The 23382-nt window shown below is 35.4% G+C and overlaps 1 protein-coding gene across 9 annotated transcripts in view; it reads left to right on the top strand.

The window, feature by feature from the left end:
- The window catches only part of dnc (phosphodiesterase dunce), a 768665-nt gene that overhangs the window by 452335 nt on the left and 292948 nt on the right, over positions 1-23382 (top strand). The window contains exon 1 of one of the 9 annotated variants that reach the window (XM_074172542.1): positions 10426-10910. The exons of 7 other annotated variants lie outside the window; for them this stretch is intronic. In XM_074172542.1, coding sequence (XP_074028643.1) covers positions 10705-10910 — 206 coding nt within the window. In that variant the 5' untranslated portion in view covers positions 10426-10704. Of the gene's footprint in view, positions 1-10425; positions 10911-23382 lie in introns of those variants that run through there. One more of the 9 variants, XM_074172543.1, reaches the window with a different exon arrangement.

Raw genomic sequence — 23382 nt, 5'->3', positions numbered from 1 at the left:
CCTCCCTCTCATAAAACAAAATGTATGGTGTCTCCAGAGGCTCCACTAAATTCAATGCATCGCCAGAACACTTAGCGACACGACTACCGTCAAACTTGAACCAATCCGTTTCGTCTTCGACCAGATTCAACGCCAGAACCACAGTGAACAATGACTGCATGAAGATTATAATAGTGGTCTGCTTGATTGAAGTGTTCATCTATTTCGAACCTTCGTAAGAGTTTGGTGCTTCCGTCAGAGGTTGAGTCATGTTTGAAGATCATCAGTGGTATTATTAGATTGACTGGTACCTCAGATATACTTGTTTTCTTATAACAGTCAGTTAGTTTGGTGCATATTCGGCAATACAGTCATTCATCACCTGATGAAAGTTCAATTTTCAGATGATTTAACAATAAGCTTTGCACGGACTGCTTATTGGTTATATTACGAAATGCTAGTTGAAGTTCCAGAAATTCACATACCTACGGTTTTGCTACTTCTTGAACATTTACTACAAAATAAACAATCGAGGATTTTTCCAGCAAAATATTTACAAACATAAGACGGTACAGACTACACGGAATCATTCAATCCAGAGCGGTCAGCAGTATTGATTCAAGCAAATAAAAATCTTAATATTAAATATTTATAGGGCTGGGCGTCAGCATTCTCATTTGACTGGTGGAAAAAAAAAATAAAATACCATTGTTAACATAGAAATGAAAATTTCCTTCTGCCATCAGGAGAGCAAGAAAACCATAGATTCATAACAATGTATACAAATATTTACAAAAATTGACCCTGTTATTTGTGATAGCGTTCACCTGTGTACTGCTTCGTGTCTCCTACCAGAGATACAGTTAATGAAGATTGTTGTTCCAAGTCGAGTTTAGTTGATCCTTGAGAGGCAGGGTTGCTCATATGAGATGGGTCATGAATCAAGATTTTTTGAATATAAATGTTTTGGACTTCACTGAATATTAATCATTATGATAAAGTTGTTACAGGTGATGGAAATATATAAATGTTTCACATACGTGTTCACTCAAAGATACACAGAATAATATATACAAAAATAACTCTTTATTATACAATATTCTTATTTTGATGCATCAATTGTCCAAAAAAATTTAACTATGAAATCAGGACTCAATATTTTTAGCAACAAAATAATCTTATACAAAAAAATTGAACCTTGAAATCACCACTGAATCATATAACTCTACTAAATCCATTCAATAGTTTTCAAACAAATTTTATGAATTGCACATTTGTTCAACTAAGAGACAGGCTCATTCCTCGAATCTGAATTCAACAGGACAGTAGAGCTTCTTCAACGATGATGTAAGATATTTGTTTGAAGGTGGTTGACATAGTAATACAAAGGAAGGTCTCGAATAGGAACTAGGCATCATCAAAAATGACCTTCAACGGAATGGTTACTCCAGAGTGATGGTAGAACAGGCTTTAGCTAGAAGACAGCAACCACACAACCAGTACTTGTACTTCTCGACATCAGAGGATCATCGGAGAGGATAAGAAGGACTGGGTCCAAGTATAACATCAGGACCTGCTTCAGATCTGGGAACACTATCCGTAGCAGCCTCATAAAAACCAGGCCACCAAACGTGGACTGCGATTCCAAGAATTGCATTTACCGGATATTCTGCGAGTGCGGGGAGTCATATATCGGTAGAAGTGAGAGGCCATTGAAAGTTCGCATTGCTGAGCACAAAAAACACACACAGCGAGAAGAAACCAACAAATCCGGAATAGCAGAGCATGTTTGGACTAATCAACATAACATCAAGTGGGCTCAAGCTGAAATCATCCATAAAGAGGAACACTGGTTTAGGAAAAATTCAAAGAAGCCTTGTATATGTTGTCCAACAACGCATTTAGTCAAGCTAGCGTAGAGATACGTGATATATGGAAACCTCTAATCAAGCGACAAACGAGCAACTCACGCCAAACGGACATCTCCCGCTAAAGCCAATGAAGCGGAGAGAGAGAGAAGAGAGGATAGGTGAAAGCACTCGAATGATCTATAAATAGTCAGATCTCGGAGGAATAAGTCTAGTTATCACCCGAAGACGATTGTGAAAACTAACAATCGAAACGTCATGACGTAATTTGGTTTGGAACCTGTTATTTTTAATTTTTCATTTTTGTTAATAATATATTTTTCAATTTTTTAATTTTCAGCTTTTATTAATAGTTCAATGTTTCATTTTTTTGGTTGTTGCTTGTATGTTATTTCTTTGTAATTTCAGTTTTTTGTTCAATAAAATTGTTATATTAGATAATGGAAGTCCGAACTGATGAAATACAGATGATGTAAGATATATGGATTATGACTTACGGTATTTCTTTGTTGTTCAATTTGACATGATGTGGTCAGTAATTTGATGGAAACCCTAGGACTTCTTGTCAAACTCGCCAGTAATTTCTCACATTCATTCCATAGAACTATCACACCTGGAACCAGGGACACATTTTGTTGGCAGAAAATCGCAGGACTATAATTTTCGCATCCGATAAAACCCCACTTCATCAACGAATTAAATACTGATCGTTTTGGTTCAAATCAACAGTGATCAACACGGAATATTAGGATTTTCTAGAGTCACATCGATAACTTTTCACATAAAAAAACAACCTCAAGATATTCCGCTCTTCCACCTTCTCATCTCTATCAAAGAGAACTCTCCTCTTCCCCATCTTCACGTTATTTGTCAACCAAAGATGGCATATGCTAAGAGGAACAGCTGCCAATAATACTGGTTACACGGAAATTAGTTTTGAACAACACTTCATAGTTGTCACATTTTATCATATCATATCTAGAATGAAATGACAATAACGAATATATCGTTACGAATTATTTCAAATAATTGATTATTTTCTTTCCAACATTTTGGATTCGATTTGATTTTTCTTCAGGAATCCGCATCAATGAATGTTATCAAAGAAACTTTCCACAAACTGCATGACTATTGTCGTTTTTCAATGTTGTGAGAGGTAATATTACAACTATAATAAAATTACCGACCAGAAAGCAGTTCCTCCATCATTTCCATTATTTGTCACTGTCTTTTGAGTGTATAATCTTCCACAATCTGAAAAATGAACAAAGCTGAATCAATAGAGAATTTGCTGAAATGTAATAAATGGCCCACTTGAAACTTTCCTTGACAAATTTCTACGCAATATAAACCACTGAAGAGTGTATTTGGTCAGTAACGCGGCGTATTCATAAATTTTGAGTAATCAATGGGAAAAATGGAATTTTCAGATGGCTGACGTTGCGACAAATAATCCCGTTCCGTTTTCAAAACCCAAAATAATTCACCTATGAACAATTCCTCAATTGCAAACAGTTTCATTTGGCAATGCAACAAGTTACAGTTACATTTTCACAAAGCTATTTGAAATACATGACATCATGGAGTGATTGTTTTACTCAATTTTATTGTGTGATCACCAGTTGATTTGAGTTCATTTTAAAATATGCTCCGCTATTACCAATCCTGTTTCTCTGCATATATTTAAGATGTTCATTTTTTCTTACATTTCTATAACATGGGTTTTTAAACCGTATTTTCGAGTTTTCTTCTTGTCAAACGAGATCTCATTGCAGTTCTGAAAGTTGTTCTTACATCATATCTGTAACCTATTCGTCTTAATTCTCCATATTTTTTTAAGGACGAAACATAAGCACTACAGGAAAATCTCTCATGCGTTCTAAGAGCGGTGCCTCTGCGAAACGAAGTTCTCCAAATGAAAGTGTTCTTGAACAGTGAAGTTGGAGGTGTACTGAGTTGAACCTCAGACTATCAAGGTTGCAAATGATGATCGCATCTTCAAAATGAAATTTCAATAAAAAAATTTTCAACAACAATTTTATCTACGTCACAACCAAGGCGTGGATTCGAATTCTTGAGATATGATTGAAAAATTAAGATGTTCTTCAGTAAGCTGAGAGGGCGCCAGCTAATAAATATATGTAGATAGATAGATATCCTTTATTAGTTCTTTATAATAAAAAACCTTTTCAGATGTAGAACATGTCAATTATAGTAAACATTACAGAAGTAGTAAAAAATCATGAGGCAATATCATGAATATTGGTTAAAAATATAAATGGCCACAGATGTATGGATTACAAGGTTATCACAGTCAATATAATCAATGTAATATTGTTATATTAGTTACAGAACACGAACATATACGTCTATATGTAGGGTTCAAAAGAGACTAAACTACATTACAATGCAGAATGATACGACATGAAATATTCAACGCGAACAACATCAGTTTAAATTATCATTGAAGAATTCTTCCGGCGAATAATAAGCTTTGGAGAGAAGCAAACTTTTCAATTTATTCTTCATGATCATAGAAGACAAAGTTCTGAGACATTCAGGTACCTTGTTATAAATATGTTATATGATTGAAAAAGGTATATTTTTTTGAAGATAGGTCTAATGTGTCTTTATATTCAAAAGGTTATTTTTGTTTCGTGTGTTGTGGGTATGATTTCTATCATGAGTCGCAAAAAGAGATATATTTTCTTTGACAAATACCACAGATTCATAAATATAGAGATCTGTTGTGTGACATGTGACATGAGAGTGTTAATATTTTTTTTATCTACGAATCTTTTTTTACAGCTTTCTCTCTGAGAAAGGTTGAATATTTTTCTGAGACATCGTTTTTGCAATACGAATATTTTTTCTGTATGTGCAGACATTCCCCAGAACATAATGCCATATCTGATGTGACTCTGAATATAACCATTATATGCTAACATCGCAGCCTCAGTGGATATATTTTGTGTGATTATTTTCAGGGCAGTACCTTTTCAGCAGTACCTTGACATTTCTGTTGCCACTTTATCTATGTGGCTCTTTCAGTTCAGCTTTGAGTCAATTATAATTCCAAGAAAGGAAAGTTGGGTCACTGGTTCTAAAATAGTTACACCATCACTAAAAGTATTATTTGTGCCGTTTTGGGTAATAGATATGATTTGTGTCTTGTTTTTGTTCAGTTTGAGGTTGTGTGATGTAAAGTACTCCTTCAGAATATTTAGCTTGAAAAAGATATTTGCCTGTAGGTAGTTGTGATCGGTTGAACTGAAAACCACAGAACAGTCATCGGCATACTGAACCATGTATGCATCAACAACTTCAGGCACATTGTTAGTGTAAACAATGTATAGTAGTGAGCCCAACACTGAACCCTAGGGTACACCTCTTATAATATATAGCATTTCTGATTTTATTAGATTTCCATCAGTATCTCTTTCAGTAACACATTGCTGTCTATTTTTCAAATAGGACGTAATTAGTTCAAGTGGCAGCCCTCTGATACCGTAGAACGACAGTTTTGTGATCAGTAATCTATGGTCAACACTGTCAAAAGCCTTGGACAAGTCCAGATTGACAGCAGTTGTAGCTGTATATGTACTTATATAAATTGACGAGGAATAGGGAATCAAACAAAATAAATGCAGATAAATGAATATATAATTGATCAATAAATATATGAGAATTTGCAACGAGGTTTGCTACTCACCTAAATATGGCATAAATATCACTGAATTAGTAAACAAGTAGCAGGAAACTAAATACATGTGAATTACTGAGATTGGTTTCTAGTGAAGCCAACAATTGAGAATACATAATATGAACATCAAAATTTCATAATAGTTATAACTCAATACTCAATACAATGAAGCCAAATTTTCCGGATAAGGTTGAATCTATTGAATTTAACGTCAACTCATCTGAATCTGATCCTTCTTAATCTTTTTTCTTCTTTTAGGCCTGAAACGAGAACATCGTTTCTGCAAATCTACCGCAAAAAACTAAAAATTGTAATTTCTTGAATTATTTACCTTAGATTCTTTTTAGGCCTTTGAAGTTAAATAGGTAGACGATGTGTGATTTATTTTATCGAACAGCACCGACCCTTTTCTCTGCTCGAACTTAGGTTTCATTTTCACCAACTATAGGTTTCGCTAGATGGCCATGAATATGTATTTGACAAATGTGCTGTGAAGCATATCTTAGTTCAGTGTTGACCTTAGTGAGCAAGTGTTGAGTTGTAAATTTAATTGGAGAAAATCGTAACGCTTCAAAACACATACGTTTTGAGTAAGTATTAATTGCTTGGTTGAAAAAATTTATTGGGGGTTAATTGCGTATTTATCTTCGATAATATGTAAGTTTTTGTATGTGGTACTATTTTTGTTATACATTTTAGGATTTTTTTGTGGTGAGGTATGTTTGGTTGGTGTTACCATATGGTAACGCTAGTCTGATACATTATCAAGTTTTAACTACAGTGTCTCATTGCATTTTTTTTTTCAGTCACGGATTCTCATTGCAAGAGGCCTTGTATATGGCCTATTCCGAAGATATTGACTCTATTCACGTTGAGCCACCCGAGGCTACTGTGTTAACAGATGAAGACTCCGGAGATGAGGATTCCGGGGGTACAATTGACAACCTTTCGGGGCGACAATTGCGAGCACAAGCTGAAGTTAGATTTGTCAACAAAGAAAACATGACTGCAGAGCCAGATCTTCTTACTTCCACTGAATTAGCATCAACTCCATCTCAACACCCAAGTTTTAAGAAAAACTATAGCTGGATTAGCGGTGATCTTCAAGCACAGACAAGAGATTTTCTCTAACCCGATTTCAAACAATATATGGATCTTTCACCTGTTCAATTATTTGAGCTATTTTTTGACCACGAAATGATAACTTTTCTAATCGAGGAATCTTCTCGCTATGCTTTATTTAAAAATTTACCCGACTCTACGATTTCCAAAGGTGAAATGAAATGCTTCATAGCAATACTCATAGTTAGTGGCTACGTAGTCTTGCCAGGAAAAAAACTTATTGGGAATCACAAGGCGATATGAACAACACGTTGGTGAGTGGGGCCATGAGACGGGATTGTTTCGTCCAGATTATGCGTGTTTGGCATTGTGCTGATAATTCTAAACCAAACTTGGAAGACAAAGTATGGAAACTGAGACCTTTCATAAGCAAACTAAAATCTAAATATGTGGAACACTATCAACCAGAAAAGCATATGAGTTATGATGAGAGTATGATAAGATACTACGGTAGACACCCTTGTAACCAGTTTATTCGTGGCAAACCTATTCGGTTTGGTTATAAAATGTGGGCACTAAATACAACATCTGGGTATTTAATTGATTGTGAGCTGTATCAAGAAAAAAAAAACCAATGGTCAGAAATATATGAAAGAGAATTTGGGAAAGCTACAGCACCATTTGTGACAATGCTAGATAGGCTAAGAGCCACAAAATACAGGCCTTTTAACTTTACTTTGATAACCTCTTCACTGGTTTGAATCTTCTTCAATACCCGAAGGAAAGAGGATATCAGGGCACTGGTACTGTTAGAGAAATCCGTATTCCCATAAGTTGTCCCATGTCGGACAAAAAAACTCCCACAAAAAAAGGAAGGAATCAACTATTCAAAGAGAAACAGGAGTTATGCTAGTTACATGGGTAGATAACAACGTTGTCACTGTTGCATCAACTTGTCACGGTATTTTACCTCTATCTCAGGTGAAACGTTATAATTCTGCCCAAAAAAAATATTATGGTACCTCGTCCATTTTTGATTAGTGAATATAATGCGTACATGGGAGGTACAGATCTCATGGACGAAAATTTATCAAGATACCGGATAGGTATTCGCAGCAAAAATTGGTGGTGGCCCATTTTCACATGGTTTGTTGACGTCACGATTAACAAATGCCTGGCAAATACACAGGAAATCCGGTGGAAAGTTGACGCAACTCGAATTTCGAAGGGCAATTGCCACATGCTACCTAAAAAGTTATGGAACCATCTCTAAGCCTGGTGAGCGACCTAGAACCTCAAGATCCAGTGTATCGTTGAAAAGAGTTTCAGACGATATAAGATATGATGGAATGGGCCATTTAATTGTTGAAACCTTGGAGAAAAAGAGAAAATGGTGCACCGGCGAAGGCTGGTCAGCAAGTGTCAGAACAATGTGTAACAAATGTAACGTGTGACTTTGCATTCCATGCTTTTATAGTAGCAAGTTAATTTTGTTTTTATTATTTTGATGCATTCTGGTTAGAATAATAATATTTTTGTTGCAGTTAATATTTGAAATAAATAGTGTATGTCAAAGCCTAGCGTTAGCGTATGGTAACGGTAATTTTCTCCAAATTACGAGTATTTGAACATATTTTCAATTTCAAACTGAAAAAATTTAAAAAATGAAAACTCCGCCTTTGATGGGTATACAACCTCCTGCTACCGGTGAAGAGGTGAAGATGTGCATCCACAGTCGATGTCCTGGAATCCAAATAGAATGACGAGACAAGTGTGCTGTCGTCAGCAAAGCAATATATGATTATTGCTTTTTTCCAATAAGTCGTTTTATATACAAAAAGAGGGTTGGTTACAATAAGGATCTCTGAGGAACGCCAGTGTTGATGGTAAAAGTATTCGAGAGATATCCATCGACGGCTATTTGTAGGGAACGTTCTTTCAGGAAGCTGGGGAGTTATACACAGAACTGATCCAACAAGCCATAGCATCGAAGTTTGATCAGCAAACCTTCATGCCACACACTATCAAAGATCAAGCGTAACAGTTCATGATTCTCCATGTTACTCGATTACGTTATTCCAAACACGGGTGACATACGATAGAAAGTCGCTTGTTGATCTTTTTGTCCGAAAGTCATATAGATGATCGCTCAAGATGTTAAAGACTTCCAAATATTAAAGGATATGGAGGTTTACGCCTATTTCCATGATTTTTGGTATCACTGATAAGCAAAGCGACTGGTCGATAGTTATTTGGAAGATTTTTGTTGTCCTTTTTAGGAATAGGCTGAAGGCGAGCAATGTTCCAATAAGAAGAAAAACCCCTTTTTCTGTATGACAGGTTGTGAGTTATTTTGCGCACTTTTCAATACGATGATGGGTACTTCATCAAGACGAGAAGCCTTGTAGATAATGAGCTGTTTCAAAATTCGACGTTGTCGAAAAGTATTTTGCGGCATTGTGGATCTAGTGTGGAAATAGTGGGTGGTGCCTTTTCCAGAAAATCGACTCTGGAGTGGAATGTTGATTGTTCAGCTAGTAGACTTGCTTATTCTCTGGAGGTTGTTGCAATTTAACCATCCATTTGTGTTGGTGGTGGAATTGCGGATTTTGTTAGTTTTGATTAACATCTTACTCAAAAATCACTTTTAGTTGTGCCATAGTGCAGCTATATCCGGGCGGGGGTGACATGTGGGTAGTAACGAATAATTACTCAAATCATCAATGATTTTTTCGAAAAGTTTAGGAAACATCTGGAATACTTTCTGAGATTTTCCAGAAAATTACTTTTGTTTGTTAGATTATGAAATTTTTGCAGCACTTTGTTCGAGTTTCGTGTAGTTTTCATTTGCTATTTTGTATCGAATGACACCTTGTTTCTAATTTTTGTTCTTGTAGGTCAGGTTTTTGATGAAATGGAACTTTTCAACCAGACTATGAATTCCTTTTCCAGTCGTCCTATCGTTGAAAAATCCAATTACTGTCTCAGTGTCGAAAAATGTGAAAATCCAATAAATTCCGACCGTCTCCTCCCTGCTTCATCACCGGAACGTCATTAGTAGGCAGTAGACAGAGTATCTGCTTTTAGTAAAAGCGAATATTGAAATATTTCAGCACGTTCCGCATCTTAACCCCCGTGGAAAGTAAACAATCCCGTTTCGAAGCTTTCCATGGCCAGCCGCGAGCAGGGGTGAAAACAATAGAGCACGGTACATGCGCACAACGACGTAGTCATGGCCGATGCGATATGGCACGCACTAGATTTCAGCTTTCGTTCTTGTTATTCCTCGCACGGATTTCCTTCAAAACTTAGATTTCGGAAGGAGGCGACATGAGTTCGATATCGAAAAACCGTGTGTTGGTTATTCGCACAGTGCGGGGTCTAGTGCAGGATTCGGTCTAGCGTTTGAATGTTATAATTATAGTATATAAATACATCACGCACTTGATTCTGACGGAGTGTGAAGATAAAGATCGCGGCTCAATCTGAAGAAACCGAGCATTGAGGTAGGTCGAGCGTAGAATTTGTAAACAAACGACAGTCATCCGCCCACGTGACGCTCGATTTAATGAAAATGTGAGTCAGTATTTTACAGCATCGGTGACTCGGCTACCAAATAGAAACCAATAAAAACACGACAATAATAATATAGGTATCGAAGATACTCAGTTTTCCGCAGCCGAAGTAAAATATCTCGCTCCCAATTGGCAGTTTTCCGTTGTGGTGGCGAAATTTCCAACGTGTGGAAATTAAATGAGGATATTTCGGTGTTTTGCAGTTGCTTGACAAAATCAGCGCGAGTGAACGTACCGCAGCGTGAGGAAAATGGCGATTGACAGGCGTGACAATCACAAATACGTTACGCGAAGTTAATTAATTCAGAGTGAAAGTGACAAATACGCACGATATTGACTCTCTCGAGTAAAATCAATCCCAGACGGAGTGACTGAGGGCCCCAAATCGGAGAAGATACCACGGGTCCCAGACGACTAGATCGATATACTGTTGCGCGGTGTGCTAGTGTGAATGGCCCACTGACATGGAAAATGTGTGCTGCCGGTAGAACGCGGGACATGGACGTTTCATAACCGTATGATGCTGACATTATTATTTTTGATATGGTCCCTAATTCGCGGTTTGAAGAAGCCGGTTCGGAAGTCCCCGACGCCCCCAAACTCCTCCCCAGAAGATCCCACGCCGACACCGAGTCCAGGCCCCACGTGCTCACCATCTCCTGAACCGGAGTTCTTGAGTGAAATGACAAATACTCGGGTATCGAGTGACAGTTATCGTTCTAGGTATCTATTTAGTCTAGCCTTTTGGTCACATGGTCACTTCCTCTTTTTGAACAACTTGTGGCGATTATGACGAAAATCGAGTGGTATTGCCGATGTTTGCCTCAAAGAATTCTTTATTGAAATAAATATAAACAATGCCTGCCTGTTTAAAAATTATAACATATCATTGACTTTTCGAGAATTCATATTGTTAATAAGTCGATGTATTGCCTATAACCCTAAATGAAACAGTCAAATTTCAAATTTTTTTCACTGTATAACAGGGATGCCAATTATGTGAATTTCATTCAAGAGTGAGGTTTCTCATGAAAAATTTCCCAAAGGGAAATTTTTCCAAGGAAACGTTGTTTGTGAACTATACTTTTTTTAAACACTTCATTCAATTCATGAAAGTAGTACAATAATAGTAGTAGAACTTAACTATTATCACAGTGTGAAAATTTATTGAAAGAAATAAATTTTATGACAAATATCAACAATCGGTATCATATTCCACCAAGTTCTTCGAAGTGTATCTATAAAACAAGTCAAATCTTTGAAACTTTATAAATTGTTATACAGTAAAGCACTATATATCCAAAGCTGACCATTTGTATCTTTTTCTATTTTGAAGAAAGTTTGAAATATCTCTCTTGCAAGTGAATCTATCTGCACAAAAAAAACATTCATTTTATTTTAACAGATATTGACCTTTGTTATAAGCTGAAATATATTTTTTTTATTTCATTTCATTCAAGTTTATATGAATTTTCATGTTTGTTTGAAGATGGTTGATAATGTTCCGAAGTGCATCTCATTAATTCGAACTTCCATTGTTTAATATTATATAAAATGATTTGAAATCGTATTCGAATCCATTACTCGCTTTATGATATCATTGGAGAAAAACTCAAACGAAACTTCAAAATGAATACGAAATAATGTAATGTGATATCAAAACCTTTCTTCGTCGACTGGCATAATGAAACTGAAGAAATAAAAACTGTTATTGATCTTTTCCTACTTTTGATAAATGATAGTCATTCTGATTCATAGTGGAAATCGAACGAACTAGAACACTGTTAAAATAATAAATCAACGATACCCATTAGATATCACATCTTCGAAAAGAGTGGGGCGAATTCACAAATTCACACAGACCCAGAAAAAAATAAATTATTGAAGTACCTACTAACAAATGTATATTCATTCAAATTGAAAGATTTCGACGTTTTTTTCTTTGCCTGAAATTAAAAAATTGATTAAAATCATCAGATGTTCAACCATATTCATCCAAAATACTTAAGCAAAATGATACATATCCTCAAACGCACTAGAAGAGATGTCGATGGCCTTAACACTTCAAATTTCAATTCGATAAGTAAAATACCTGAATAATTTACCTCATTTTCATTCTTTTTCTTTCTGCAATTGATTGAAAAAAGACAGAACCTTATCAGAATCACAGATAAAGCCATTCGTTTTGTTTCATGTCGTTTTGTAATATGTCGTTTTCAAATATGTATCTAATATGTCTGATGATTTTTAAAATAGTAATATTATCAACACGAAAGAACTACTTTTTGATGAGTAATTTAATTAAAAACTCATTATTTCCTGTGAAATTGAAACGATAATAATCGTATAAGTTATGTGGAAGGTATGTTTATGAAAATTCATTGTTACAGAGCCCTGAAGAAAAATGATCCTGTTACCCAACTAACCTTTTTTCAGAAAAATTTTTGGATCACTAAACCACTTGATTCAAATCATTAGATCACCAAAAATATTAGGGTTGTCCCTTTACAAACGACCACCCTCAAAAGTCGCAAAATGTACGAGCGAAAGATTAACTGGGTTCTTTTTTTCAACGTGTCATTCTTAGCTCATTTACAATTGCATTTCACATAACTCATTTTGAAATTTTGTTTCTGCTGTGATTACTTCACAAAAAGAAAATGGACAATTCTGCAATGACTTCGATTGAACTATTGAATTTATGAGAAGCATGAGAAAATTCTAAAAATCTTGATACAAAGTATCAAGCAAACTATTGATTTTCTGTTTCCGGGTATACCTCAAGCTTGATAATTGAGTAAAGAGTACTCAATGATGTTTTGAGAACATGCTGTTTCACCTTTTCTCAGATGAGATTCTCAACTAATTAGTAGTGTAATTCCACTAATATTATATCGTTATCAATACTTCATTATGTAGATATCGTACTATCTAAGTAGTAGTACCACTACCATCAACTTTCATCCTCATCACAATGCTTGTATATATTGTGGCATCTATATCGGCGGAGTTTGCAGATACAGTCTAGGGGCAGTCATCATAGTATTATTAGCAAAATACCTCATCTAGTAACATTTTTTATTCAGCAAGCTAAGACATTTAACCCGGCTTCAAAGCTTAGGTGCTTCGAAGAGGATAAATTGAAGTAATTGATGAAAATCAAAAACTGCCTATGAGAGGTTTAAAATTTTTTTAATCTGAAGAGCCATTACAAGTATTGAAATGTTATTCAATGTTTATATGAGAATAGCTGTTTCAGGGGGGCTTTCTCTTCCAGTTAGCGTGGAAGTTGATTCTTTGCATGTATAGAGTTAATTCTTTTGAATTTGATTGCTTTCTTCCTTCGTTTGGAACATTCCCACATTTTTTTGTACTATTTTGTATAAAGCCAAAAACTTTCTTTCCTAAAAAATTAATCACTTCTTGAAAAGTATCCCTTTCAATTTAAATATTGATATGTTTCAATATCAGTTGGTGGTATGTTTCAAAGTTGAATTTTCATGAAGCTTGTGTCATTTTCATGAGTGAAGGTTTGTTTCCGTTTCTGAAATGATTATTGCACTATTCTAATAAGGTTAAAGTTATTATAAACTGAGTAAAACTTCAGCTTGAATCAGGCTTGAATGGTCTTGTTAACTTCCTTTTCCTTTCAATAAGAAACATATACAGGGTATAACTAAATCGGTGTGACACATTTGAGGAAGTGATTCCTCATCGAAAAAAAGATAGGATCATTCATATAAAGAAATTTCATTGGAGCATCCCTTTTTAAGATACAGCCTCTCAAAGGGGGTACATAAAATTTGTATAACAATTTTTTTCACGAGCACTAAAGAAGTTACAATATTGAAATTAACCTGACGTTTCGTACTACCAAAAAGACACTCAGCCAGAAATTTATTTGGTTTCCCCATGATTGTAAGGGGTGGAAAACGCAACCCCTAAAATTTATTTCCAATGTAACTTTTCGTCATTATTTGTTTACCATTTGAAAATTTATTTCCGATAGCCTCTTTCATTCTAAATAAAAAATGTCTCCTGGGTTTTTTGCCCAAAATAAACCAGTTCGCAGCAAAAATTATTTTACGAACAACTACAGAGATACATCGTCATAAATGCGAAAATACGAAACTAATCTATCTAGTAGACCGCTATTAGCGATAGTGACAATTAAATTGATATGACGCTGTCAATTTGTGAATTTGAATTAATACTGATTGTGTGTTGTTGTTCTGTTCTTAATTTGTTACTTTAGTAATTCACTTGTTATTGAAATGGCATACACAAATGAGGAAATGGCTGATATGCATTACGTTTACGGTCTGTCGCAGGGGAATGGGTTAGAAGCTTCTAGAAGATATGCTGAAATGTATTCTCAACGGCAGCATCCTTCACATAGAATATTTGCTCGACTTCATCAACGATTACAAGAATATGGTTCATTCGACAAAACGCAGAATTGTGGTCGCCATCGAGAAGTACGAACACCATAGCTTGAGACAGCAGTACTTAATTTGATTGAAGAACAACCTACTACCAGTACTAGAAAGATTGCTTTCCAGCTAAATGTTGATCATATGACGGTATTTCGAATTTTAAAGGAACAACTCTTATATTCTTACCATCTGCAACGAGTACAGGCACTGTTACCGCGAGACTTTCCGAACCGTCTCGAATTTTGCAATTGGATGCTGGAAATGATTAGAAGAAATTTTGACTTTCTGAAGACGATAGAATTCACAGACGAATGTAGTTTTTCTCGGGACAAGATTATTAATTTTCATAATTACCACATATGGGCCGATGAAAACCCTCACGCTATTGTCGAAACTAACCATCAAGAACAGTTTTCTCCTAACGTGTGACTCGGAGTTATTGGGGATGATTTAATTGGGCCTCATTTTCTACCTCCTTGATTAAATGGTGAGGCATACGTTCAATTTTTTTAAAAGAACTGCATCCAGTACTGCTGGAGGAAGTTCTTTTGGGCGTCAGAAGGGATATGCTTTTTATGCCTAATGGGAGTTTCGCCCATTTTAGTCAAGTAGCCTTCAGCCTTCAACTGAAACGTATGCAAACCAATGGATAGGTCGAGGAGGACCACAGAACTGGTCCGCTCGATCCCCGGATATCAATCCTCTTGATTTGGGGTCATTTACAGCATTTGGTTTATCGTACTCCTGTTCGCGATGTAGAGGACTTAAGAAACCGCATCATCGATGCGTGCAGGGTAATCAGAGAGACTCCCGGAATATTTGAGCGAATACGTGGCTCAATGCGCTGACGTCTAGACGCATGCGTAATGTCTGGAAGTAGACATATTGAACATTTACTATGATTTCTACATGTTGTGTGTTTTCTTATCAATAAATTAGTTTTGTTTATTACGCTTAAATCGTTTAATGCAGATACTAACTACAAAATAACAGTAAATCCAGTTCGCATTTATGACGATGTATCTCTGTAGTTGTTCGTAAAATAATTTTTTGCTGCGAACTGGCTTATTTTGGGCAAAAAAACCCATGAGACATTTTTTGTTTAGAATAAAACAGGCTATCGGAAATAAATTTTTAAATGGTAAACGAATAATGTGACGAAAAGTTACATTGGAAATAAATTTTACGGGTTGCGTTTTCCACCCCTCACAACCATGGGGTAAACCAAATAAATTACTGGCTAAGTGTCTTTTTGGTAGTACAAAACGTCAGTTTAATTTCAATATTGTAACTTTTTCAGTGGTTGTGAAAAAAATTGTTATATAAATTTTATGTACCCCCTTTAAGGGGCTGTATCTTAACAAGGGATGTTCCAATGAAGTTTCTTTATATGAAAGATCCTGTCTTTTTTTCGATGAGGAATCACCTCCTTGAATGTTTTACACTTATTCAGTTACACACCCTGTATATCTGTGTCCAGGGATAGAAAGTAAAATAACGCATCTTTGGTTTTGAGTATGAATAATTGTCATAGATGATTAGGAGTGAAACATTGAAGTTTTGAATTCAGGAAAGATTGTTGTGTTCATCAACAACTAATTTTGAAGTATTTCAATCATTGCAGTAACTGAAAGTGAGGTAAACAACTGAATAATATGGTAGCTTCGATTTTCGTAGTGGGCTTTGAGATATGCTCCACTTATATAATTCTGTGACATTTATATTCATTCAATAACTAAATTTGATATCGAAGTTGACATTAGTGAAACATTGGGGTGTATATCGCATCAGAGTCTATGAAATTAAATTTTTGTTAGGAATGTACCATAGAATGTGACCCAATCGGGTCACATTCCGGTTGTTGACCGGAGAAATTGATGTCTTCAAAATAAAGATTGTAAATCCAATTAAAAGTACCCTTAGATGAATAGTTAACTTCAGCTGCAACATTAGAACGTATGAAATGATTTTTTTAAAGACCCCTTTTTGAGGCAAACATGTTGTGCAATAAATAATGAATACAAAAGTATTCTATTCGGTTGGGAAATCAAAGACCTATTGACCATAAAGGTAATTCATAAATATTATTTTGGATGATTTGTTTCGTCGATGGAGAAGGTATTTGTGACAGAATAAATGCCAATTCTTTCATAGGAAATTAAAATGGCACCAAAATTCTCACAAAAAGTGAGCATGATTTTCGAAAAGGGCATACCTTAACTGATAATTCGACTCTACAAATACCTTTTTCTGAAACGGAATACTTTTAGAGAAATTATTTTTCTTTGTGATTTTGGTAACGATTCCACTGACAGACAACGTTTTTTCTCAACACGACTAAAATGTATTTTCAACAAAGGAGAATAAATTACAAGCGATATTAACATTGTGCTTGTTCAAGTCCCTGAAACTTCACAGAAATTTGCGAAAGTTTTTCTCTCTAAAATTCATTTCAGGTTTTTGAAGTACGGTTATAATGAAAAGATACTTTGTTGGCGGTTTCTTTAAATGTCACTCTAGCAGATATGTGATTATGATTTTACAGCACAAAGGTTTTTTATAATGACATTTATTAAACGTTAGAATGAATGAATCTCGGGATGAATTAGAAACGATGGAAAGTGGAAAATTCAAAGAATGAAAATTGTTTCTTGTTTTCGAATTGCTTTGATGTTCCATTAATATACAGTTTGTGAAAGCCAAATGGAAAAAATTCATTATTTCGGTTACGGTACATATATTAACAAAATCCCTAAACACGTCAAATTTAAATTATAATTTGACATAGTTCAACGGAAAAATGCTATCCCTACCTTTAACCCCCGTCGGATGACAGGTACAACCCCTAAATCTTATAAATGAAAAGTATAGGCTTGTGATATATCTTTTGAATGGTCTCTTCATTCTCTATTCTGAAATCTAATCGCTTTCAAGTTCATTGCAATAATTAAGGTAAAATAAATTAAAATCATATGGTTACCGAAATTCGATAAAACACACTCAAAACTTGTTGCAATATACTCGAAACTTATTTCATGTTGAGGTATCGTTAATAAGAAAGTAAGCAAAAACCATAGCAATGTTCTTTTTAGATGGTATCCATTTAAAAAACTGTAAATAATTTCCATGTCAACATTAGTTTATAACGCCTTGTCGACTAGTTTTGTGTGTTACAACATTAGTTGTCAGTATTTTAATTCAATTTCATAGTTCGTTAACTTCAAGTCTGATAAATGGTTAGATCAACGAAAATGCATAAAATGACAATTTTACAAATTATTGGTTATGGAGATGAAACCCGAGCACAACAGGAAGTAGCTCGGGTTGGTGATCATCGACCTAAAGTGCTTGCCTTTAACAGTGACGTGCTGGGTAACGTCGGTCTCGAAGAAATATAGACCGATGATGCCGCCAGGCTATAATCCACACTAATCAGTGACTTTTTCAGGATGTATTGAACGCTGTCAGATCTCATGTGGATTGGTATTGTTCCAAATTCGATAATTTTGTTTGTTCACGTACCCATTCATCCAACAATGATGCCCATTTTTCAGAAATGGGTCTCATCGCTGAAGACGAATTTTCGATGAAATGAGGCCCATTTTTCAGAAATGGGTCTCATCGCTGAAGACGAATTTTCGATGAAAATTAGGGTCACTGGCTAACGGCTCCAGATCACATTCAGCGAACACAAGTCGTTGTCTATGGTCGTTTACCTTCAATTCCTGGGTCAGATGAATTTTGTACGGGTGCAGGCCTAAGTCTCGACGCATAATTCGCCAAGTTGTGGTCTGCGAATGGTCGAGGTCTTGTGAGCGACGCGAAATCGACCGCTTCGGATTCTCCTGCACACTCTCATAGACAGCGGCGATGTTTTATGCAGATCTTACGTTCCGTCGAAGTACGAGTGTTGGTCGATCGTTCACTAATCCAGTGAACTTAAATGTATTCACCACATTGCGAATATTCTCCTCGGAACACCCCTTTTGATTAAACGATTTTATCATTTGCACGTGTTGTTGAATGCGATATCCGCTTATGGTGATTTTGGAAAAACGGACTGAATAAATGACAACTAATTTGACATATGTAGCTTCAACAAGATGGTCGTTATCAATTGTCAAATTTCGGAAATCCCTGTTGGAAAATCCTTCAGTTTCTGCGTTGGGAACCAACTTGAGTATTTTGACTTCTACCTCATCGCCTTTGATAATTTTTACCGCAGTAGTAGACGAAACGTCGGGCATAAAACCCTGCAGACCACGGCAAAAAAAACTGTAAACTAGCTTTCATACAGTTATCTCCGGTCGTGAAAGTAAACATTCTTTGATCAATAAGTATTTGGTTTGGAATATTTCTCAATCGTCTTTTTGATGGTCAATTTCCAGCTTGAATATTATATTTGCTAGGCGATTGCAAATCATTGATTGATTTCCTAGTATTATCCTAAGTTTCCGAAGGAAAAATATCAGGAAAAATATCACTTTCCAGCTCTTTCATTTTTATTTTCCAAGAGTTCAAGATTTTTTTATGTTTCCACTTCGATTTCCTGCTCGATTTTCTTCACTTCCACATGCATGTTAATTTTTTTACAGGAAAAAGCTCTGTATTCTTGTGAGTTTGAATTCACCTGAAGGAAGTGATATTACTAGAAAAATCTATAGATTCGTACTGAACAATCTATATGAATTTGCAGAATATATTTAATTTAACAAAGAATAGATGTTTTTCATAATTTCATTTTATAAAAAGTTTGAAACACTTTGACGAATACAGATTCTCTTTTATAATTTCTCAGACCAAAGCAACGATTGGGACTGTTCAGTCCCAATCGTTGCGAAAAGTAATTCTAGGCATAAAGGCATAAAAAATATCTTCATTTTCACAATATTACACATACATCAGCATGTCTTTTGCTACAATTTTCAGGCGAAATTAGCATATCAAGGAATGCTGAGTAGTTGGCAAACTATCAAAATCAGTGTTCATAAAAAATCACTGCTGTGTATTTATGTTTGAAATTCAATGATGAATCTTTAATCGAAACACTTACTATGTCCGTTCAATACTCGAAAAAAAAAATTATTTGACATATATGAATGCAATGTTGGAGCTATATTTAATAACAAAATAGTATTTTTCACTGCTGATAAACGGATTCCAAACCCAGGTGTAAATACATCAAATATTGAAACGTATTTGAGTCTACTCTTGGTGGTGCAATTCGAATGATTTTCCAGACAGAAAAGCATCCCAGCAAACATTTCGATAATTGGAAAAGTTTTCGAAGGATTCCCATCAGCCACGTGGTTCAAATTTCCACTTTTTATACTTCTCTTCACGTCCTCTCTCGCCAATATCCGGCTTCCCATTAGATTCATGACCCTTTTGCAATAGGTATTTTGCCGTTCCTTTATTAGTTTTCTATAGACCTCCTTTCCTGAATGTTCATCCACTCATCACGTGCCGAAATTGATCTTCATCTCATCATGTATTTCATAGGTTCTGTAAACTAGGATTCTATTTTGTTGGAATATCAATCGAGAACAGTTCATAACCCAAAGATGGTAAAAATCATTAAAAAAAAGAAACAAAATCCCAAATGATTGTATTACTTCAATATGACCAAGAACCATTTACGTCTGAACATATCGAAATGTTACATTTCATCATTTTCTAGAAAAAAGAATATGATAGAATTTTCTTATGTTATTGACAGCATTCTAGTTAGTGGAATAAATGAGATGACAGATATTGGAATCACTTTTGATTATAAATTCACTTTTACTTCCCACATAGATCAGGCTATTTTATCAGCGAATCTAATGTTGGACTTTATTATAAGGAGTACCAGAGAATTCAAGAATATTAATACGATTATAACACTGTTTAATGCCTATGTGATGTCTAAACTAGAATACTGCGTGTTAATATGGTATCCACTACAATTACAATTGCCACATACATCATATTGATGCTGTTCATAATTTTTTTTTAAATATCTTCTTTCAAGGTCACAGGAATATATCCTCAGAGGGGAACCGACTATTCTGTCCTTCTGAATCAATTTAATGTAATATCTCTGAATACACGACGACTTTTTGTTACAATCTCCTTTCTTCACAAACTGCTAAACAATAAGATCTCGTGTGCCCCTCTTTTACAAATGATTAACTTCTGCACCCCACGCCTTAATTCCAGATACCAAACGACATTTTACTGTGATCTTGTCAGAACAAATAACAGTTTGAAAGCACCAGTGTCAATACTTTGTAACAACTATTCAATATGTGATATGTGCGATATTAATCACAGTTCTCAAAAGTTTTATTTTAAAATGTATTCTCACTAGAACCTTTCAACTGTGATCACTTTTTCTTTTCGCTTCTTTTGATATATTAATATTTCTACCTATTTTTCTTTTAGTTGTAGCAATTTTTTTTCAATTAATTATACTGTTTTGCATATATTTTCATCAACACCTTTGTACATTTCCTGTGATTGGGTGAATGCCTGTTGGAAATAAAGTGTTATCAATCAATCAATCAATGACGTGTGACCATCAAAAATCACCAGCTGATTCTTACATCGTTACCAATCTCTTGAGCAATTCAGTTGAGAAACTTGTACTTTTGGACAGTTCCAAGAACCTCCACTCCGATTGAAATGAGGGTTCACCAATTTTATTATCATCAATATAATAATTAAATACTAATAATAAAATCAATACTTTCTACAAAAGTATTCGACAGAGCTAGTTTGTTTTATTCTTCCGAAGGCAGTGTAGAAGAGTTATGTGGTAAACCACAGCTATGCATGTTTTTCCTACATCTCGAACAGCACCCCTTATAAACTCGTCCATTTGTGGAAGGGAGTTCGTGTTGAATGAATTCATCAAAACCATATTCCCGAATGAATATACGAGGATCATCCGGAGTGATTTCCGACCATAACATGAAAATAGCAGCACTCATAAATAAATGCTAGTGAATTTCGCTGTTCATCTGTTGACATTTACTCACCAAAGTGTCAGCTATTTTGGACGTGCAATTGTTATGTAATAGTCGTTGGAGTGAGTTGATGTGTTTTTATGAAAACGAACAAATTTGAGTATCGCGCTGTCATTTTTTGGGATAGTCATGGAGTTATTTCAATCGAATATCTTCAAAAAGAAAAACCCATCACAGGAGCATCCTACGCATCATTGCTTGACGAGCTGAAGCCAGAACTTGCGGAAAAATGGCTACATTTGCGGAAAATGAAAATCCTGTTTTACCAAGACAACACACTGTCTCATACCTCAGCGGTTGCCATGGCGTGAATCCACTAATTACGGTTTGAACTGCTTGATCAGATCTAGCCCTAAGCAACTTTTTTTGTTCCTCCATCTAAAAGTTACGCTCGAAGGACAGATCATCGTGAACAATTATTTTACAATGGAAAACACAGAGTACTATTTGGACGAAAAGTGTGTAGAGGTAAAAAGAGACTATCTTGAATAATGAAGAAAAATCGGAAAAAATGTTTTGTATCTTTATTAAGTCGGAAACGTTTCAGATCACCCTCGTATTCCAACATGAAACTTCAACATTTGTTTGAAGGTGATTGTCTATGTTTCATGATGAATTTCATTACTTCGGACTTCTGCCATTATATGAAATTTGATTTGAAATCTCTGAAAGAACTATAAAAAAATAAGAATTGAGAATGAATAACTGAAAATAACAATTATATTTAGCAAAAAACCCTAAAATGAAATATTAGTGAAATAAAATACAAGTAAAAATAGAACAATTGAACAAAGAATAAAAAGTTGAGACATTCCAGCCGAGTTATTTCACGACGTTTTAATTGTAAGTATCCTCAATCGTCTTCGGGTGATGAGTGGACTGACTAATTCTTCCAAAAGATGACTATTTATGGGTCATTCGAGTACTTTCACTTATCTCAGCTTTCCTTTTTTCGTTTCACCGATTTAGTGGGAGATGATTATTTAGGGGGAGTTGGCAATTTTTCGCTTAATTATGGTTTTCTATATGGTGCGTATCTCTACGCTAGCTTGGCGAAATACATTGTTGGACAACATGTATGCGGCTTCTTTGAACTTCCTCCAAAACCGATGTTCCTCCCTGTGTATGATTTCAGCTTGGAAACGATCGATGTTATGTTGATGGGGCCATACGTGCTCTGCTATTCCTGATTTTCCGGTTTTCCCTTGTTATGTGTCTTTCTTGTGCTCGGCAATGCGAACATTCAATGGCCTGTTAGTTTCACCGATATAGGATTGTCCGCACTCACAGGGTATCCTTTAAATGCAATTCTTGGAATCACAGTCCGCGTTTGGTGGCCTGGTTTTCGTGACGCTGTTACGGATAATGTTTCCGAATCTGAAGCAAGTTCTGATGTCGTACTTAGATACAATTCTTCTTATCTTTTCCGATAATCCTCTGATGTAGGGAAGAGCAAGCACTGGTTGTGACGGCTTCTCTCTTGCAAGGCTCCTGCTGTCTTTTAGTCAAAGCCTGTTCCACTATCGCTTTGGAGTAGCCATTCCGTTGAAGATAATTTTTGATGATGACTAGTACCTTCTCGAGACCTTCATTCAGGTCCCGAAAGCACGGTCTAATAGAGTCCCCATGAATCCTCTTTTAGTCAATTGATGATAGTTGGATTCGTAGTTCAGATACTGTCTCGTGTGAGTGGGTTTCTGGTATACAGGTTTTTCCCACTTAGTGTCGGTCCTCTTCACCAATACGTCG

Source organism: Leptinotarsa decemlineata, unplaced genomic scaffold (genome assembly GCF_025532065.1).
Source record: "Leptinotarsa decemlineata unplaced genomic scaffold, Ldec_3_MD MMD2_tig00000133_RagTag_RagTag, whole genome shotgun sequence".
NCBI classification, from domain to species: Eukaryota; Metazoa; Arthropoda; class Insecta; order Coleoptera; family Chrysomelidae; genus Leptinotarsa; species Leptinotarsa decemlineata.
The sequence above is the reverse complement of the archived record's forward strand: the minus strand, read 5'-3'. Positions and strand labels throughout refer to the sequence as shown.